The sequence below is a fragment of the Lepisosteus platostomus genome, chromosome 22 (genome assembly GCF_059453375.1).
Source record: "Lepisosteus platostomus isolate fLepPlt1 chromosome 22, fLepPlt1.hap1, whole genome shotgun sequence".
Taxonomy (NCBI): Eukaryota; Metazoa; Chordata; class Actinopteri; order Semionotiformes; family Lepisosteidae; genus Lepisosteus; species Lepisosteus platostomus.
In genome coordinates, this window is record NC_142632.1 from 18,069,549 (window position 1) to 18,089,666 (window position 20,118).

At 44.1% G+C, this 20,118-nt stretch overlaps 1 protein-coding gene across 3 annotated transcripts in view; it reads right to left on the reverse strand.

The window, feature by feature from the left end:
* fkbp6 (FKBP prolyl isomerase 6) overlaps window positions 1-20,118 on the reverse strand; it is a 42,608-nt gene that overhangs the window by 20,150 nt on the left and 2,340 nt on the right. The window contains exons 3-10 of one of the 3 annotated variants that reach the window (XR_015929118.1): window positions 19,008-19,097; window positions 18,221-18,423; window positions 17,818-17,937; window positions 16,660-16,857; window positions 15,993-16,102; window positions 15,817-15,900; window positions 12,943-13,078; window positions 11,142-12,846 (exon numbers count right to left, since the gene is read on the reverse strand). Coding sequence is in view for 1 of the 3 variants with exons in the window: in XM_088616571.1 (XP_088472697.1) it covers window positions 15,819-15,900; window positions 15,993-16,102; window positions 16,660-16,857; window positions 17,818-17,937; window positions 18,221-18,423; window positions 19,008-19,097 (803 nt within the window). In the remaining 2 variants the exon portion in view is untranslated. Of the gene's footprint in view, window positions 1-11,141; window positions 13,079-15,816; window positions 15,901-15,992; window positions 16,103-16,659; window positions 16,858-17,817; window positions 17,938-18,220; window positions 18,424-19,007; window positions 19,098-20,118 lie in introns of those variants that run through there. The other 2 variants (XR_015929117.1, XM_088616571.1) reach the window with 2 other exon arrangements.

A 20,118-nucleotide genomic window follows, 5' to 3' on the forward strand; every position in this document is an offset into this window, starting at 1 on the left:
CTGCTCTGTCAGTACATGCCCAAGATGTCACCGATAGCTCCTTGCTATCTGATTGCAAAGGAGGGAGCTGCTGTCACACAGATCGCCTTACTGCCTGGTTGGCGCCAGCATCGCAGTGCCACTAAAACCTCTGGAGAGCTTAGAAAGCGAGAAGCAGCAGTCTTGTCAAAAGCCCTGCAGGTAGGAGCAGTAATACGGCACACAGGGTAGACAGGCAGGCTCTACACAGGCATGAAATGGGTGGATGTTTTAATTAAGGGGATTCCAGGCATCTTGTTGAGCCAAATGAAATCAGTGAACAGGTTTCCACTTGATGCTTGAACAAGTTCTTCTGTTTTATTCATATCTTAATATAGTTTGATTAACTGGGCTCAAATTAGCACTGATGCTTAGAAATGTAAAATAGCTGTGCATCACTTACACTCTTGTGTTTCATTACAATGCTAGGACCCTTCCACTTGGCACAGATGCCCAAGTTAATTAACAGAGCCATTCATTATATATGCCAGAAGACAAAGGACGCATTCATAGGCAGCTAACTCAGACAGCGCTCCTGCAATGTTAGTTGAAATGTGTAAAACTGGTGCGTGCCTTTTCTTGTTTTCGCTGTCCCAGACTTCAGACTGAACACAGCACTGCCATGTGGAAGGCTGACAAGAGAGATCATTTTCATTGCAGCTTTGATTAACTCAGCTAAGAATCTTTTAGACTGGAGCTGTAAATAGTTTTCTGTTCTTAACAAAACTAGAGGTTACATGTTAACTTTTAACTAAATTATATGGTTGAAAAATGCAGATGGCACAAGGGGTGTGCATTAGGATGTTCCTAACAATTCTAGGAAACTATACCTGACAAAACGGCATCTCCCAGGAAGTGTACCTGTGAGCTGCTCCCAGCTCTTCCTGAGCCTTTGACACAGGACAGACCTTTGCATTTTCCAAGCTCTAAACTGAAACGAACATTTAAAATGTCAGTCCGCTTCAATTTAAAATAAATGGTTCATTTTCTTTCACCCACCTCCTTGTATATCTGAAAACTAGGTGTCTAATGCTGCAGGAATTAATGCAGTTTCGTACACAAGCACATTCATGAAAAAGGTAAATAAATTAAGACTACAATTTCCAAACCACAAGACTAAAGAAAACCTGTTGAACAGTTCAATTAAGGCAGCACTGGACTGATGTAACATTCTCCACTGCCATTCAGCCATTGATTAAAAAACATCTAGACAACCTACACTTGAGTCAGACTACCGTCCTGGCCAACCATTGAGAACATTTGATTTTGTTGACATCAAGCACTGAATTCCTAAACAGGCATAACTGACTAGACTATAATGATTTTTTAAACACTCAGGCCCTTGATTTGAAGAAAGATAAGGTTCTAAACCATCCATCCATTTTGTAATCTGCTCATAAAGCACAGGGTTGCAGGGGAGCTGGAGCCTAACCTGTCACAAGGTGGGCTACATCCTGGACAGGATGCCATCGCAGGGCACGCAGATAGACACACGCAGACCAGGGCCAATTTACCTCCAACTGTGTCTTTGGACACTGAGAGGAAACCGGACGCCCCAGAGGAAACCCACACAAACTCCGTGCATGTAGCACTGCAGGTCTGGAGTTGAAACCACTGTGCAGCCATATTTTAACCCAACATTTGTAAACAAAACAATAGTATGTTCAATTGAACAGTGAGCGTAAACTGGGACATACAACCAGAATCCCACTGAACCTTTAAAGTACCGAGTGTGAAACTACTGCTTCAGCTAATGATCAGCTAATAATCTAATGAACTGCTCTAGTGTGAATAATTTGCTCAGTGTTTTCAGAAGTCATCGATGGCAGCGTGGCTCTCCAGCGGCCCCATCGACGAAGAGCACACTGGGTTCGGCCGATTCAAACTGGGGTGACGGCGTTGGTCAATCATCACTGGGACCTCATGGGCGGGGGGCATGAATCTGGTCAAGTGAGGGTTGTTTTGCAAGGAGGCAAGATAACAACAAACCAGAGATCCCAAAACTAGAGTAAATAAAGAAGAGACAACAACAGAAAACAGGTCGAAACGTAGGATGTCAAATTTGAAACAAAACGACAATGTAAACAGACCAGGAAGACGGCAGGAAGACACGGGATGGGAAAGATGGTTTCGAGATCGAGCCGCTTGCTCTTGCGTGGCATTTCCTGCTTCTCCCCCCCTTCTCCTTCACCTTCCCTCGCTCCTTTCCACAACAACCTCGGGTGCCAGGACAGTCGCCTGGCACTGAGCACCCAACCACCTCCTTCCAAAATGCCAGTGTTAACAAATCGCAAGAGAAGGGGCGGCATCACTTCTGTCAACAAAGAAAGCTCTGTGCCCTGTGAGGTACCCCCTCCGAACTGCTCTGTTCAGAAACCTGAAAAATTAACAGTCCAAAAAATTAAGAAGTGTCTTGTTTTGGGCAAAACTGCCTAGAAATATTTTAAAAAGAACCTTGGAAAGCCCGTGCTGTTAAATCTGTTAGCAATTATACAGTGGCTCAAAGAACGGGCTTTATGCTTTATATGCAGAGGAAAAAAAAGAAACAAAAACATGCCTGTTTCAACCCCCCCTCCACGCTTCCTTCCCCCAGACGAAAGAGACCCCATCCACTCTCAGAAGCGCGAGGAACTGGATCTCCCAGATAAGGTGATAAGCAATCAACCCTGACAAAGCAGCGGTTGTATTTGGGCATAAATGTCCATCTAGTGCTTCACTTTTTTACAGTCTCTGCTCTATATTTAGATGACTGTTTGAATAAGTGCATTTTAACCAGGTTGTGACAACAGAAATAACAAGAGAGAAAAATGAAAAACCTCTCAAAACAGGAAATCTAATTGGAATCCCAAAGAACCCAGACCCTGCTGAACCGCCGTGAACAGGATATCGATCAATATAGGATATTTGCCACAACCAGAAATGGGGGGGGGCTCTTATTTTCAGGACTGTTCTACTGAATCACAGCAGATGCCATACAGCAGATTTTTTTTATAAACAAGGCCTAATTTTTTCCTTCTCTCCTCTGAGATTTATGATCCATCTTAAATACCAAAAAGTTTCAATTTGTAAAGTGTTGTTTCTCAAGCTTTCTGCCAAACTGATCACATTGGCTTGGAGAGGAGGCAGACTTGCATCTCTCTTCATGCATTAGAGCCTAAATAATTTGATCACAACCTTGGAGCAACTGTGTGCACACACATCAATCAGCAGTATCAGGTGAGTCTGCTAACTAAGCATTTTTTTCTTCTTTCTCTTGACCTAAGCCTATTTTTTCTATAGTTTTCATGCTTAACGAAGCACCAAACTGTTGCAAAAATGACTGTGAAAGTCTCTTTCATTGTCATCAATGGCAAGAAGAGAAATTTGGTCAAAGCAGCTGAAGGCAATCTTCTGGATGGCATTGTCTTCCTGTGACAGATGCGTCTCTAGTTCTGCCCACTCCTCTGCAAACCATGCGATATGTACAGAAGGTACTCAGATCTATGTATCAACTCGGCTAAAGTGTTATTTCATATAGCAAAGGAATGTAGGTTGTGATATGATCAGAAATGCTAAGGTGTGTGAATCCAAAGCTCACCTTTGCATTGCCTATCTGTAGGTTCCATCACTGATTTAATGAACCTGCCCCCCTAGAGTCTCCATCAGACACCATTGTGTTTTTCTTTAGGGCTGGCTTCACGTGCGGGAAAACAGCGGTGTCTGTTCACCCAGCAGAGGAGACCCATTGAAATTGCTATTTTCACATTGAAAGTGCTACAACTGCTATTTAGTTCTGCCTCACATGAACGGGTTGATATACAATCACCCACGCTGCCACCTTCACTGTGTGGACATGAGTGAGTGACGTCAGCAGTTGTTGTTTGCCATGAGCTTTTCCTGTCAAACTTTTCCAGTTTAAAAAAAATCTAAGAGCCAATGTGAACAGAATGTCTAACTTAATTTTATATTTTTTTTACATGTAGTTAGCTTGTTACTTGGGTGTTTTAAACCCTGATGAAGTTAAAAGATCTCTGTTCCACTTTGTACAGCCTGTGTTGATGTGTCCAATCATTTCAATTTAAGGGTTGTGGCTTTTTATAGTGATTAAGTTTGGGGCTATACGTCAGGCAGCAAATAACTAAAACATGAAATTAAAACCTCTAAATTCAACTGAGACAAATTAGTTCAAACCTGATTGTTTTACAGCCTAAAGTCACGAAGATGACACTCTGGTTTTGACAGTTTTTACTCCACAGTTCCTTCAGTATCACACTAAGGACTTCTCTGCAGGAATATGAAAAATAAGCTTCAGGACATGACCATGTAATTAGAAATTGTATTGAAAACTTTTGTTTACTTACAGAAACACCCATGTTTGTTCTGAAGGTACAGCAGGGTCTAGAGGGAGAGCAGAACCAGCCAACCCAGCGTGACTCACTCATCGCCTCTAAACTAGGGCAGAGGTCTTCCAGCCAGGTCCTGGATGGGTGTCAAATGTAATTTTCCAGTAAAGGTCAATTACACTGGGTTATGTAGTACTGCTACTGAGCCATCTCATCTGTCCTGTTGGGGCGGCCCTGTGCTCTTCACTACTGACGGCTCAGACAGCCTGTGCTGCACATCAGCAGCAATCACTGCATGGAGCAGTAATGAAACTCTGTGTCAGCTTAAGCTTTGAACTCTGGGGTTTATTTTTAAAAGGACTGCCTTGTGCAGCTTTCAGTGATGATCTTTCAAAGGCTGGATGAAGTCCTCTGATCAAAGCTTTATTATTAGTCCCAAATGACCTAGACGGACAGACTGGCCTTTTAGTGCTTGTAACCTTATTTTTTCCCAATCTACAATTAATAAGAAGTTACAAAATGCATTTAAACCAGTCCACACTGTCTTTCTGATTAAATCTTTTGTACATGCAATATCTGACATCAGATATCTGGAATGAAAATAAACCTGATGTAGATGTGGTTTAATAGGCTAATAAGTTAAGTTCAGGTTAAAAAGCCTGAAATTTCTCTGATGTACATCCTCTTAGTATGGGTATTTAGCACTCAGCAGGCAATCAAAGGCACAAGGAAGTGTAGAGAAAGCTGATTTACAGCACAATATCCGTTTCACCAGCTATAGGATTTCTTTAGGCCACAGACTAGTAGTTGCAGCCAATAAGAGATCAGTCTGGACCAAACTCTCTGGGAAACACAGGTCCTGTGGGGGAGACCCTGATCCCAATAAATGTCTGCCACATGTGAAAAGCCTGAAATCAAGTTCCTGAAAGGGACTTTAAATCTGTCGTGGCTCATCCACACCGCTGTAAAAAAGGTCTGTTGCTTAATATCCGGAAGCACACAAATTGGGTTTATAGGGGCTTTGTGGCTGGAAAGTGTATCCACTGCAAGCCTCAATCTGTACTCCGCAATTGTGGATATGAGCATGTGCTAAACAGCCAGAATTACACAGCCTCATTTCACATGAATTTGTGAAGATTTAGCTTCCAGTGAAGGCTGCAGACCTGACAGTGGGAAGGAGGTAGGATCACAGAGCAGCCTGCTGAGGCTTCACCAGTCAAGTCTGACTGTGCTGTAGTTTCTGCCCTGGTTTTTTTACCCACTGTGGACAAGCCAGTTTCGATTGGGGTCCCTGAAACAGGCCATTCTGGGAAATACAGTGCTGTCAACAGCTTCCATGTAACATTCACAGACATCACCTAGTTTCAAGACAAGACAACCTGGTATCCACAGGGGGCAAACTGGGCATGCGACGTCATCCTCCTGGGTCACATGGCATTACTGCGAGACCCAGACCTCTCTGCGCCATGATGCAGGCCAACAACCACACAGCCTCAGCACCATGGGGTTTGGCCTGTTTTACTGTAGCTTTAAGTTTTGTGACCAAGGTCTTTTAAATGTTAACTTAGGGAACACAAAATCAGAAAAAAGGTAGATAACACTGTCACCCCCCCCCATCTTCAGTGGTGCTCCTGTCTGACAGCTACAGCAGACTCACTATGTAGTAAGGCCATGACTGTTAAAAGTACTAGAGGAGCCAAGTGGTCTTTAGCAATGAAAGGTTTTGTAGACCTACTGACAATAAACTGGTGGATGTAAAAGAATGTGGTACAGACATGCCATTTGATGCTTTAATTGTCAATAGAACGCAACAGTTATGTTAATCTCCTGAGAAAGCAGTTGTTGCACGAGCTACATGGAGACATGCACTTTTGTCACATCAGGAAGAATTGGGAGTTTCTAGGAAAGCATCAATACAGTACTGTGGAGTGAAGAGTGCCATCCATTACTGCATATGGATGCAGCATCTCCAGGAAGAGCCACATGTGATGGCCTGAGCAGCATGTCTAGTTGCTGTAGAACAAACCAAGATCTCATGCCCAAATGATAACTTTGGAAATGTGATGCTGTTGTAAGTAGGACTACTTTACGATACTCAGTACAGTTCACTACACAGCGAGTGTATTGTAAGATTGTGATGTTGTTATCCCAAACGTGGAATGGGAGCCCTAATCACTACATCAAAACATAACTCAACCTTCTCCAACACCTTCAGCTAAAATCAAGGCTCTGATCTGAGCTGCCAATTTCTTCCTCCAACAAAAGGCCTTTATCATCTGAGCTCATCAGAAGCCCAAACAACACAAGAGCTCCAGGTTGCACGCAAAAATACCCTCTGGAAAATGAAAGCTTTTACCGGTTTGCTGGAAAGAAAATTACAACAGTAATAAAAATGCAAACACAGTCAGCATTTTATCAGATGTAATTATTGCGAAAGACATTTGCTAAAACTAATTTCCAGACTGAAACTAGACAAGCCCTTCCTTCATGTAGCCACAGAAAAACTCTCAGCAGTTGGAAAAGTTAAAGAAAACCTTGTTTCAGTTTCTCCATGTTTTAGGGGTGCTACACACAGCTAATAAAGCCAACATTATACAGCACAGGGCCGTGGCCTTTCAGTGAGAATGCCTACTCAGGCGCCTGCAAACAATCCAAGTATTCTATACACACAAACGCTTGAAAACACCTACTCTGATTTCAAATAATTTGTAAATTCCCAGTTCGACAAACAGATGCAAATATTTTGCCAGAAGGAGAACTTGCTCAGCAGTCAAAACCTAGGCCAAATCCCTTATAATCGCCCAAGTTTCAAGGACAAAACCCACCCTTTTCTGTAACTATTTCAGACTGCAACAGCCCCCTCTGACAGGCTTATACAAAGGCCATGAGTCTGCCAAGCATTGCAAGAACTTGTTGCTCAAAATGTTGAAAAGCTCAAGGGCTAAAATGATTAGAATTTTGCTATCAAACATTAAAAATCCGATAAGCCAAAACGCGTCTTAGGAGGGCAGCCAAAAAAACAAACAGGGAGTTTTTCAGTTTCAGTGTGCATCTTTTGCCTGTCAATGGGCTGTGAAAGTGTAATCAGCCATCATGGATTTCAGAGAGCTATTCACCGGGAATGGATCAGCATTATTGTACCACAGAATGTGAAATACTTGACTCTGTCTGAAGCCTATTTGCTACATTGCGAAAAATGATGTGGAGATCCCAGATGGCGGTTCCAAAAATTACAACAAGGGAGGAAGCCTCACCTGTGGCTTCACACTTCTCATACCCTGAACGCAATGCTTTTTCCTGTTCATCTTTGATCTCATTTTACCAATGTATTAAGAGCAATTACTAGCTGTATCCCATGTTTTGATGATAACTTCATCAACAATGTTAAACGTGTAGCAAGGCAGGTAGACCGTACTGAAATGGAACAGAGTGAAGCATGGGAACTTGCCACATCCCACCCCCAGTCCCAAGGAGAAGCCGAGCTCACAGCTCTGCAAGCTTCAGTCCATCTGGACCCGTCTCCAGCTTGCAGGCTCCTCCCTGTGAGTGCAGAAGGCTTGAAAATAAACCTCTTCCAAGAGCTCAGGGGAGCCTGCATGCAGCCCAGTGCTGCTAGCGTGTGGTTGTGCACCATGCTCGTTTCTCCAGCACCCAGCCAGGAGCAGCTCCATGCTGTCTGTGCGGCGAGGAATGAAATGCAAATCGGACATGCTTCAGGACAAATCCTGCACTGGCTTTCTCTGACCCGCGGAAAACAAGACCCTGACCTGCAAACTTCAGGGTGAAGCTCAAAAGCTGCTACTTGATAAATGTGTTGAGATCTTTAAGGATGACATATTTTAGATTGGAGCATCTCAGGCTTTAATGCGTTAAGGGGCCTCCTTCACAGGAGCTGTGAACCCCCACGCCGACTCCAAAAGCTCTCCTGAAAAACTGGGCATGAAGTGAAGTTTCAAGAACGTAGTTCAAAAACACAATGAGATGCTCAGCTCAATTCCACTGTAAAACACCTCAGAGATCTAGAGTGCTTATTAGTCACTGTATTTACCACACGGTTATAACCACAGGAACCCCAAACATGAAAAGAACATGTTCAGATACCCGTGTGCTGTATAAAAGTAGGCTACCAGTCTTTAATTTTTCATATCACTTACTTTCTCCGCTTGGATAATTTCATTCAATTTATTTCTACTTTTGTTTCTATAAAAAGAAACATTTTATCTGGGTGTCACGTTTACAATTTAAAACTCTTAAATAATAATACTGATGAAAGAGACAAAGGCTATATTAGGAAATGCAGAAAAATAATATTGAAACAAATACGTCACATTACTGTGATGCTGTTGTATTAATCAATCTATGGGGCTAAATACACCTGTATATTTTCATGTGACATTTTACACCTGTAAAGGTTCATGACACAACAGACAGCCTGACCTGAAATGGCAATGGAGAAAAATGCATATACTACTATAAATATTCATTTAACTGATAAACATTAAATGATATTCAATTAGAATGCTATTTATGAATGGAAAAAGGTTCAAGTTGCTCAACAAGGAAAAGTACATACTGGTTTCCAATTTGACAAAAAAAAAAGGTTCCTGAAAAGGGTTAGGAAGAGTGAAGCAGTATTGCAATTTCTTTAAACGCACATTTCCACAAGAACTTTTTCAGTTATCAGTTTGTTTCCACTTTCAAGCTTACTGCTTCTCAGACTTCTGCTTCAGTTCATTCACAGCACCGCACATCAAATCCTTTGACTTTTAAGTTTCAAAGAAACAGCCATACTGGTGGTAGCTTACTATTGTGCAGAACATGATTCATTTTCCCTCCGCTAACCTTCACCACACGACTGTGCAGTCAGTTTAAATATCCCTCTGGAGTGCCAGCGGTGCCAGTGACAGACTGCACATGGGTGCTCTCAGCCTGTACACCAGCAGGAAAGGGCTGCTCGTGCCAAACCAGAAGAGAACTCCTCGTAACCACACAGCTATGGATCACTGGAGGCCACTAACCAAGTACAAAGTTACTTGGCATGAAAAGAACATGAGAAACATTTACGAGAATAGACTCAGGACTCATAATTTTCCCATTCATTTTAAGAGAATTGTTTACATCTCCTACTCTTAAGCAAACACTCTGTAAAGACTTGATCAAAGTTTAGAAAATGCATAATGACTAAGTCAACCAAAACAGTTACTTTAGGCTCAAAACAGAGACAACGGGTTTGTTACACAGGCACAAAAACTTCTTTAAAACGAAAGAATCTCGTCCTCATGAAAAAGCCTTATACTTTTCTAGATTCCGCCATTAATAGAAATAATTGGACAGATGGGCCAGTCTGCTCACATTTGTAACTTATGTTCTTATCACACTCAGCTGCACACAGTTTTGAAAATAGATCACATTTTGAGTTTCCCCTAGCAAGCTGGGAACCATAACTAAAGATCTTGAAATAATTCCTACATCAGACACTGCAGGACCAGAAGAAGAATCCAGAGCAAAAAAAGAGGAAAAAGGAATGGCTGAGTGCTTCTGGCTTACTCTCTGCCAATCACAGAATAAGAATCAAATGAGTCGTTTACCAGTCCTGGGGACTAACTCAGGCTGTTATTAAGATTGTCAAACTGCTACGCTCTGAAATGCATAACCAAAAAAAGCACGTGGATGCCGGTCAAAGACAAAGCCACCTTGTCTGCAGGGAGCTAATTATCTGCCCGCTGGCTGCCAGACACAACAGGTGAAAGCAGTTTGACTCTGTGAGGCTCCATTAATCTTTCAGTGCTGGGCACCAGGGGCCTGGAACTGGCTGGGAGAGGGAAGGCACTGCCAACGCAAACTGCTAGGGGAGGAAGAGACTGCAGTCAAAGGGCTTCTTGTAGAGGTGTCAGATCTGGGGGCTGCGGGATGGAACAGGGGGCACCACTGCAAATCTTAACCACCTTCCCTTCCTCACATTTCACTCCCCGCCTGCCTCGGAGCGGCTCAGCCAGGCCCTGTGGCAGGCAGGCTCCTTCTCTCTATTGTGAAAATCCGTCTGGGGTTTTAGCCGGAGTCTCCAAACGATCATTAAAAAGCTGCTGAAAGCAAACGGTCTGGACCTGCTGAGGTACTCGCCACCGGTTCTGGCTGCTTCCCCCATAAGCAGTGCCTCCCCCTTTCTCCCCAGACTGGGGTTCGTCTCTGCGCTGGGGAGCGGCAGACTGCTGCACTGTGCTCAGCAGACCTCAAAACATCTCTGCATCTCAAAGCGATTAAGCCCAAAAAGGCTGGAGCAGCCTGCAGGCACAGCGCCGGCACACTGTGATGCGTTGTCTATTGTTGCTCTCAGAAGCCTCAGCAAAACTTGTGTACATCTTGCTTAGATCCACACATACTGAAAAACCGCAGATGAACAAGCCAAGATTAATTCCACACTGAAAAACAGAATGAATGTCTTCTTCATGTCTGAGGGAGAGGGAAGTTGACCAGAATATAAAGCACAAGAGAACGAGGCAGAGAATGGGCACACAGGTGAGAAAGTGTCCACAGGAGGGGGGGATTAGTGGAGAGGTGTGAAAAGCTAAAATCTGTAAATGAAATCTAAATTTCTTAATGCACCCAACATTCGTGAACCCAACAGTGAACAGCTGAGACCTCTGTCGTACAGTCTTATCATCCGAGTTTGGTTATGGCGAGCTCTACAACTTTATCAACAGTTTATACTGTGTTTCTGACTACACATTACAGGCACTCATGAAGTAAATGTTTAAATTATATACGCTGCTGTGCAAAAATCAGACTGGAGCCAGTCAGGAGTTGTCAAATATGTATGTTATGAACTTCATTTACTCAAAGCCTCCACTAATGTTTTCTATTATAACTTGAACTTTTACTACTCATACAACTTAGATTGCACGAAAAGAAACCAAACTTAAAATATATCAATACAGAATTAATATTCATTTGAAACTTCACATTCTTTTTAATCAGAGCTCCTGAAAGTAAAATACAGATGAAAAGACAAAGGGAATCACTGTAACAGTTACTCCACAGCATCTTCCCAATAATTCTCACAGAGGGAAAGCTGCATATTCTGCATTGTTCCTGCTCCATATTTTATTGCACAGCAGTACTGTATACACATCTCCGCTCTGCCTTGTACCCTGTGCTATTAAGCTCTGGCTTCAGATAATGCCATCATGGTTTACCGATAAACAGATGCACAGCTGGGCAGTGTGCTGCAGCTCTGGGTGCCCCTGAAACTCTTTGTTTGCAGTTCCAGCAGCCTTTACACCTACTACAAGGCAGCAGTTACACTAGACATTCAGGATCGTTTATGTCAAGAACCACACATCATGGACTATAGCAATATAGGCTCGGAGGAACATTTTGCAGAGGCATATAAGAAATTCTGTTATTTAAAAATCTGCCTAATATTACTTTGAACAAAAACCCTATTATCAATATTCTTTACTAGTCCCGATAAGAATTTTAACTAGCCTCACAAGAGAAGCCTGAAATGACACCAAAAAAAAGAGAAAAGCTTTTTTAAATTATCTGTACAGAAGCAAGAGCAGTCTGTTTTCAGAGGAACATAACATCACTTGAATTCTCAGATATAAAGTACCTTATTGATGACTAGCAAAGACACATTGCAACCAAAAACATTTCATATCCAAACAGATTTAAGGTTTATTCCGAGTAGACTGGGGTAGCCCAATATTTTCCAACTAGAAAAAACAAACACTCCACTAGGGAGCAAGTCCCAGGTCAAACCCCCTTATGCTCCGACTCCAAAAATGTTAACCATTTCCAGAGACGCTCCCCAGCTAGCAGATTCTAGAATACCTCTGTACTGTTGGAGACTAGTTCTACAGAATACAAAATACAATCAATCAATCTGAAGAGCAGTTTATTGGCAGCAACCGAAAAATCTAGAAAAAAAATGAACTAACCCACCAGCTCAAGCTCTGGGATAGTTTTGGAACTGCTGTTCCAAAAGACCTCACTTGGTGCTAGAACAGATTCAAAACCTAATGGAGCAAACATAATCAAAACTAAACCGTAAATCAATAACTCACTCATGGAAAACCATGTCATTCCTGGGGCCCTGGAAAAACCCAGGTTTTGCAGCTTCTATTAAAGACATCTCTCTTTTTACAAATAAATTCTAACTTGCTGCCTAGAGATTTTTTCTTTGACTCCGTGCTTCTGGTAGGGATGAATAGGTTTTTGTGGAAGAGGTCAAAAAACACATTGAGATCAATGTGGCTGGTGTTTTGTTAGCACTAATTGCTAAAACACAGCAATTTGCAGAGACACAGATAGATCCAATTTCCATCCCTCCGCTTGTAGATCTGCAAGAGGAGGCCCATCCCAATGGCCTGGACACGCCCATGGGCTCCGCACACTTGGTTTTCCACTGCAGGCCAAACCCCTGTGCTCATCCAGCAAAACTATCCTGGCGGTTTACCCCAGAGCTGGGAGAACACCTTCATTCTCAACAGAAGCATTCTAACGACTAAGAGAAAAAACGGAACATTTCAATTTAAACAACATATATCCTGTCTAAAAATACTTGGTTAACAAGCAGACCTGTTTATCAATAACATCTTACCGAATCTAGTCAGCTATGTTAACATCTGTATTTTCAAAAAGAGTCCAAATCAAAGAGTCGACTGGAGGTGTTGTCTCTTTTCCGTAACTTTCCAAGTCCCTTGCTCAGAGGCCACAGACTCCACACGCCGCTGAAGCTGTAAAAAAAAAAACAAGAGGCGGCCATTCCGCTCACTATCTTGTTCGTGAATAGCGAAGACGTTCCTTGAAAGGCTCCAGGGTATCAGCTTTGACAACATGGTGTAACAGCTTGTTCCAGACTCCCACACAAGCAGCCCGGACAGAGTGGAGGAACTGGGAAACTGCACAGTTCAGAGCAGCTTGCGGATCCAGCTCTACAACTTCGCTATTGTAGTCCTTCAGTCTGACGGAATAACTGCTAATAGCACTGGATATCATTTTAGAACCAGCCATAAAAATGCAGCCAAATTTAAAATGAAAACAATAATCTGGCTAAAGCAAAAACAAATCCTGGAGCCTCTGTGCCAAAAGAAACTCAGAGCGGGGATGTGCTGGTTGAGCAACAGAGTCAGAGAAGTGTTAAACATCACCAGAGGACTGGTTGTATAAAAACTCCCTCATTATCAAGCGTGTTCAGCCTCTCAGAGGGTTCTCACTGAGAGGTGTTCCGATTCCCAAAGATGGCAGCTTCGCACCATTGGCTCCCCAGCCAAGCACAGACGCCAAGTGTCAGAACCTTTCCTCTTGAACCGAGCTGGGGTTCTACTACAACAACAACACGCCAGCAGGAGGGAAACTAGCCCATGTCACGACGGTCTAAGCCCAGCTCGCATTCCCTGCGAGTCGGTGAACAATCCATCTCTTGGTGAATTCTACTTCACAATGATGAGAAGAGCTGACATTTAACATTTGCGCAGCCTTGAAATCCCTAAAAAACGAACGGGATATTTTAAGATGCTTCTCCTTCGCGATCAGGTCCCGAAGGCCGTGTGGCCTTTGAGCACAAGGGTTGGAAGGCCGCAGGGAGCTGGGAAGAGGCATGCGGAGCTGAGGAACTAACAGGCAGTGTGGCTTGGAGACAGTCTGAGAAGCAGAGGGACTTAGTTTACTGAACTGAGAAGCAGGGTGGTTTGGGTTTAAGGGCTGTTTAACTACCAGTAGATCCCTTTAAATCACACATTTTGGCCCTGCTGACAAAGGAGATTAAAGCAATAAGCTAAAAAGCCCTAACACTAATCCAGTGCCACAGTCAACAGAAGCTGGTGTTTAATAAAAAAAAGCTTCTTTCAACACCACACTCCCCTGCAACCCTGTAGCCATCTCCATACTTTCACAGATAGTCTCTGCCTCCATCGTTTGTCACTCTTATGGTTTTCAAACCTCCTACATAAAATAAACTCCCGTTGATTCTGAAAAGGGAAAAAAAGAAGATGCTTCTGCTGTGCTGGAGTGTGCCAGAGCCCTTTGAAGTGCAGCCAGAGCGTGTCATTAATACGATTCCTAAATTACTTTCTGCAGGCTTTGATCTGCAAACCGCTGTCACTTAAAGGTACCAGAGTGCAGGGGGCATGTGGCAGCGGCAGGGGCTCTGCAGAGCAGCCCCTGGGATGATCAACAAGGAACTGCATTCACAAACCGCAGGGGAGACATGTTGCAGCAAATCGCACTCGACCCCTTCTGTCATCGCGTCCGTTATTGGCGACTCCCTTATCGCGCTACACTGGCTGCACGATGACTATCATGTTGCGTCTTACATTTACACACGAGCACCCTCCCGGCTCATAACAAATTATTGCGAACATTAAGTCTTAAGCCGCATTAAGCTCTTTCACAGCAGTTTAATCACCGGGAACGGGCTCAGTTTCACCTGAGAGCAAGAGAGACAGACCTCTGCATACCCACCTGCACTAGGGGGTGAAGGAAGTTTCAAAATGCTGCCTGTAACTGCGCCAGCACGTCACCCCGGCTCTCTGACACACTACAGCCTCTGCTTACAAGAGCTACAACCGCCCCCTAACTAGCACCTTGTGCAGGAGGAGGTGTTCTTAGCTCATCAAGCTTGCCTTTCAGATTTTCTTAATACTGTGAATAAAAGAAAATTAATGTCTTTCATGTTTTTGTTTGAAAATTTTACCTCTTTTAAAAATAGCAGCCCATTGAATTTCCGATCAGAACTTCAGTGTATGTCAGTCAACGGCACATTCAGAACGAACCCTTTGATCTTCTGAGTACATCATGTTAAATTCCACACGATCTCATTTGGAAATCGCTGCACATGTCTTGGCAAGGTGTTGGAAGCTGGGCCTTGTACTGCTTTCAGTTACCATGATGCACAAATTATGGTGCGTGTAATGCTTTTACAGTCTTTTTAAGTCTTAATTTTCACATAGAAAAGAGTATGCAGAGAAATGAAAATTATTTTTCTCTTCTGCACAGATAGTTTCACTGACATGGCCTTTAAGCTTAAAATGTAAATTACAGAGAACTGTGCATAGATTAAATATTTAAAAATTACCAACTGAAGAAAAAGGTCATTAGAGTATCCGTCATGGCACTGGGAGCTGTACTGAAAGGAACAGCAGGCTACCACTGCAGACAGATCAAGGAACTAAAGTACTGACCAAATACCATTGTGTTATTCTGCAACTTACAACCACAGCACTCAGTAAGATTTCAGAGGTTTTGATTAATGAAATGTTCAAGGATTAATAATACTAACGCTAAAAGAATTACACATTGTCCTGATCTCCAGCCCGATATTTAGTTACGCACTGCCCTCCTGTGGGCTCTTCTGGAAGGACATCCTACAGATCAATACACCTTGCAGAACAACGCGTCACAAGTACACATTAAAAACTGAAATGTGAATGTTCTAGATTACCAATAAGATTAAGCAATAAGAAAAAAAACTCACCTTTATTTCTTTGATGCAGCATTTAAGCTTGCAAACATCCTGGCACACATCTCCTTGCACTCTGCCACATAACCCTTGTGGCAACTACAAAAGAGTTTACAGATATATGAACATCAATCTCTTCTTGATGCGTGTCCATACAAACAAACCCTGAGATAGAAAAAGCAAAAGCCAACCTTTCCAGCTTCTTCAAGAGGTCTTTGATGTCTGTGTCCAAGGGTTTTTTCTCCTGTGCCATCATGAGGCAGTTTCTGGCCTTTCTGTATTCTCCCATCTCCATGTAGGCCTAGATAAACACACACACACAAAAAAAAGATTTGCCACACAAGCCACAACTATCTCAATCTACCACAGCATAATTCCGATGGTTGTGGGATTATCATCAAATATCACCGGAGCCACCGCACCGCCCGGATGGGAGACATATAGGGAAAACCAGGCTGCTGGTGTAAGAATTACTGGTAACCTAATAAATGGTGCTCTTCCCTCTGGACCAGAGTTTTTAAACCAATAGCCCACTTATGGTGAACATAATTCTGACAGATGTTCTGTTTTCTGTTTTGACAGCATTGCTTGCGATATTCGGCCTGATTTTACATTTGGCCAGATGTATTTGCCCCCCCCCACCACCGACACCAACTGGCTGGGGAGCAAGGTTGCTGGTGCAAAAAAGACTATTGCACTTTGCACAATGGGTCAACTGTGCAAAGGATTCTGGTACTCTTAGTGGCGAAGGATGTATCCGGAGGGAGGGGAGGAAAGGGGCTTGTGTGGGCGCAGTACCAGCACCCCCCTGGGGTGGCAGCACTGCTCAGGCAGAGGGGGGTCGGGACGGAGCCTCACCTGCCCGCAGCGGAAGAGAGCCTTGGCGTTGTGGGGGCTGATCTCCAAGGCTTTCTGCCCGTAATCCAGGGCCTTGGCTGGGCGCTCCAGGCGCAGCTGCGTGAGGGACAGGTTGAGGAGGATGGGCAGCTGCAGGGCTTCCATGCTGCGCTTCTCTTCATCGCCCATCGGCTGGCGGTCCCCCAGCACAGCGATCCCCTGGAGGGCACAGGCAGGGCCAGAGAATAAGATCAATGGGCAGCCACACAATCTCATGCAATCAGCTAGAGCTGCATGGCCTGATTTACACTCTCTGGATTTCTGGGAGTTGGAAATTAAAGCAGAAGAACAGCAACTATAAGACATTTATCACACACATCAACCTGTGTTTTAGGGGGGTTCCATATCAAAATGCTAAATGTTTAAAAAAACTAAATTATCACATAACTCTCTGCCTTTCACTGTATATGCTCAACAGCACTGCCCACTCCAGAGGAGCAGACTGAGATTGTTGGACACTGACTGAAGCCTGTGCTCGGTTTCACAAATGTGTCTGGTCTGCCTTCAACAGACCTGTAGACACTTATGGGATGGGGTCAGTTTTTCCAAAATGACATTTTTATTTTAAGGAGCTTCTGAAATTGGAAACGAAACCTTGTAGAAAAAGTCCTGTGTAGCTGAATGAGAAACAGTTACCAAAACGATCGCCGAGGGTGGGAGTTTCCCCAGATAGCATTAAAAATCATATATCCTAATTGCAATCATTCCACAATACATTGGTCACTAATTGAAAAACCAATTGGCTATTTAGCTCACATAATGCATGCATTTTTTATCTTTTCTTCTGAAGTAATCAACTGCGCACACGGGCATGTGTATAAAGTATTGTGTGAAGCTCTTGATTAACACCCAGTAACTACTACTCCCTTCTTCAATTAGGCTTTGAGAGCCTCTCCCTCTGCATCACCATCATGCTGGTCTCACTGTACTTTTGTGAATGCGACTTTCATTTAATCTTATCGAGGGTTTCCTTCATACTTGCACCGCAATGCAACTCGCCCTGGATAAAGGCAGCTGCGATGCAATTAATATAAAGAATCACTAATAAGAGTTTATCAGAAAGCTGGCCTGCCACAAAGATCTCGAGAACTTGCAGACGGCCGCCGAGACGCTCCTTGCCTTTTTGTAGTGCTCCTTGGCCTCCTCGTAGCGGCCTTGCCCGAAGCAGCGGTTGCCGAAGGTGCGCTCCGTGTCAACCACGCCGAGCGCCGTGGACAGCGGGACTGTGCGCTGCTGCTCCTGGGAAGACAAGCAGAACAGCATGATGGGGAAGAGGAAAACTGCTTTGCAGCCAAATCTCACTCCCCGTCAACAGCTCTGCTGCCTCTGGTAATAATAATAAACTATTTTTCATAGCGCTTTTCAAAAGGCAGCATCTCCTCTTAACAAGACCTTTCACTTCAGACATACAGGATCTGACCCAAGTGCGTTATGTTTTCACCCAGTACAAACATGACCACGGTGCCCCCAGGCCACACCCAAGGCAGCGGGAAAACGCACAGCCCTTCTCACAGGCCGTTACCAGAGTCAGGTCGAAAAAGCTGTCGACTTCAGCCGTGTCCAGGAAGTCGAGGAGGTGCACCTCGAACAGGACGGTGGCAGCGGGAGGGATGAGCGGAGGGCAGCCCATCGCCCCGTACGCGTAGTCGGGCAGGAACAGGAAACGCGCAAACTCGCCCTTGCGCATGGTCAGCAAGCCCACCTCCAGGCCCACCAGCGTCACCTCTGGGGAACAGGGAGAAGAAGCCTTAAAGAGCAAGGCAGGGGGAGAGAGAGGCGGTGGTGCAGTTGCTTTTACCAAAATGTATTCAGAGGGCTTGTTGTTGCATTGCCAACTAAATAATTTAAAATCATGTGCAACTTTAACTTGCTGTGGAACTAGACAGAAAGTGATGATGATGATGAATGACCGAAGGGGTGTGCCCTTTACTAACTACTTACTCCTGGGGAGTGGTAACAGGCTGAGCAGGACAGACCACACTTCCCTTTCGAATCCTAATCTCTGCAACAGTCCCCTAGCTCCCCCAGGCCAGCGTGGAGGTATAATCCCCCAGCATGCCCTGGTTCTGCCCCAGGTCTCCTCCAGTGGGCCGTGCCCAGTACACCCCATACACCTCCAGCAGGGGGCACCTCACCAGGTGCCTGAACCACCTCAACCTGGCAACAACTGGACTCCAAGCTCCTCCCAGAGCCAGTACTGTGCAAAAAGATCTACTGCACCCCGTAACCCCATTCTCCTTCATCAATAGTCGCACAAGCCTGTAAGGCCTTCATGACGATGTGTTCCCGACACCTGGCGCAGAACCCACCTCTTCCCAGCCTCATCAGGCGAGGGTGCTTCAAATAGGAGTTGCTTTCAAACGGAGAGTCGGAGTATTCCAGAAAGCCTGCGTAACGAACTGGAAAAATACATCGTCTCAGAAGTGCATACAGTTATCTGCTGTGCAAAATCAAGCCGCTGAATTAAGTGTTTATTCTCAAAAAAAGAATAAAACAAAGCTACATAGAGAGTGTGTCATTCAGGGGGAGATCACCAGAACCCCCGCCTGGCTTCAGTGTCAAGTCAAAGCTCAGTGGCACTGACCACCACACTTGTGTGTGAAACATTGTTATGAAAATATAAAAATTATAAAATGTCTTCAATATATTGTAATGGAAGCAATACATGTTTTTTTTTCTTTACAGATTAATGTAAGGTATGATGTAAAATTGGACACTAAAAACAGACTAAGTTTTTTTTTTACTTTGTCCAACTGCAAAAACACGCTAATTATTTCTTGGTTCTGTAAAGCAGAAAAGCATCCGCTTGCCATTTCACAGGGCCCACCTTCCCTGCACAGCACAGGACGTGGCACTGAGCCGAGATGCAAAGAAACGGCCGGCTGTTCTAGACCGGGCCGTCATAAATAGGCAAATAAAACTTCTGTTTTATCTTGGAGGAGTACCAAGCTAAGCTCGCCACAGCTAATCAGCTCTGAATTCCTCAGAAGGCAGCGGAACCACAAGCTCACTACTTTAAAAAAGGGGACTGGCAGACTGACATTTCTTGGAAATACACTAAAAAAGCCTGAGGTAAATAAAAAGTCATCCCAGACCGTTAAGATAAAGATGTTTGCTAGTGAGACCAAGGAGAACGCGACTGGCTGTGCAAGCTGGGAGTCTGTTGCTGATATTCCACGTGAGGATTTCCATGCTGCCGTTTCTAACCACCAGCACTGGGCTGTAGCCTTCATGCAGCTTTCTCCAATCTGATCTGTGATTTCTCCTTTGTTAAAGGCAATCAAGAAATCAGTATTAAGAATACCCACCCTAAGAAGCAGTCTGTTCTTTATCAAAACAACTGAGGAAGTGCTGTTCAGGATGCTTCTACACTGGATTTTTATTCCCCACCCCACTATCCAATCCTAATGGGACACAACC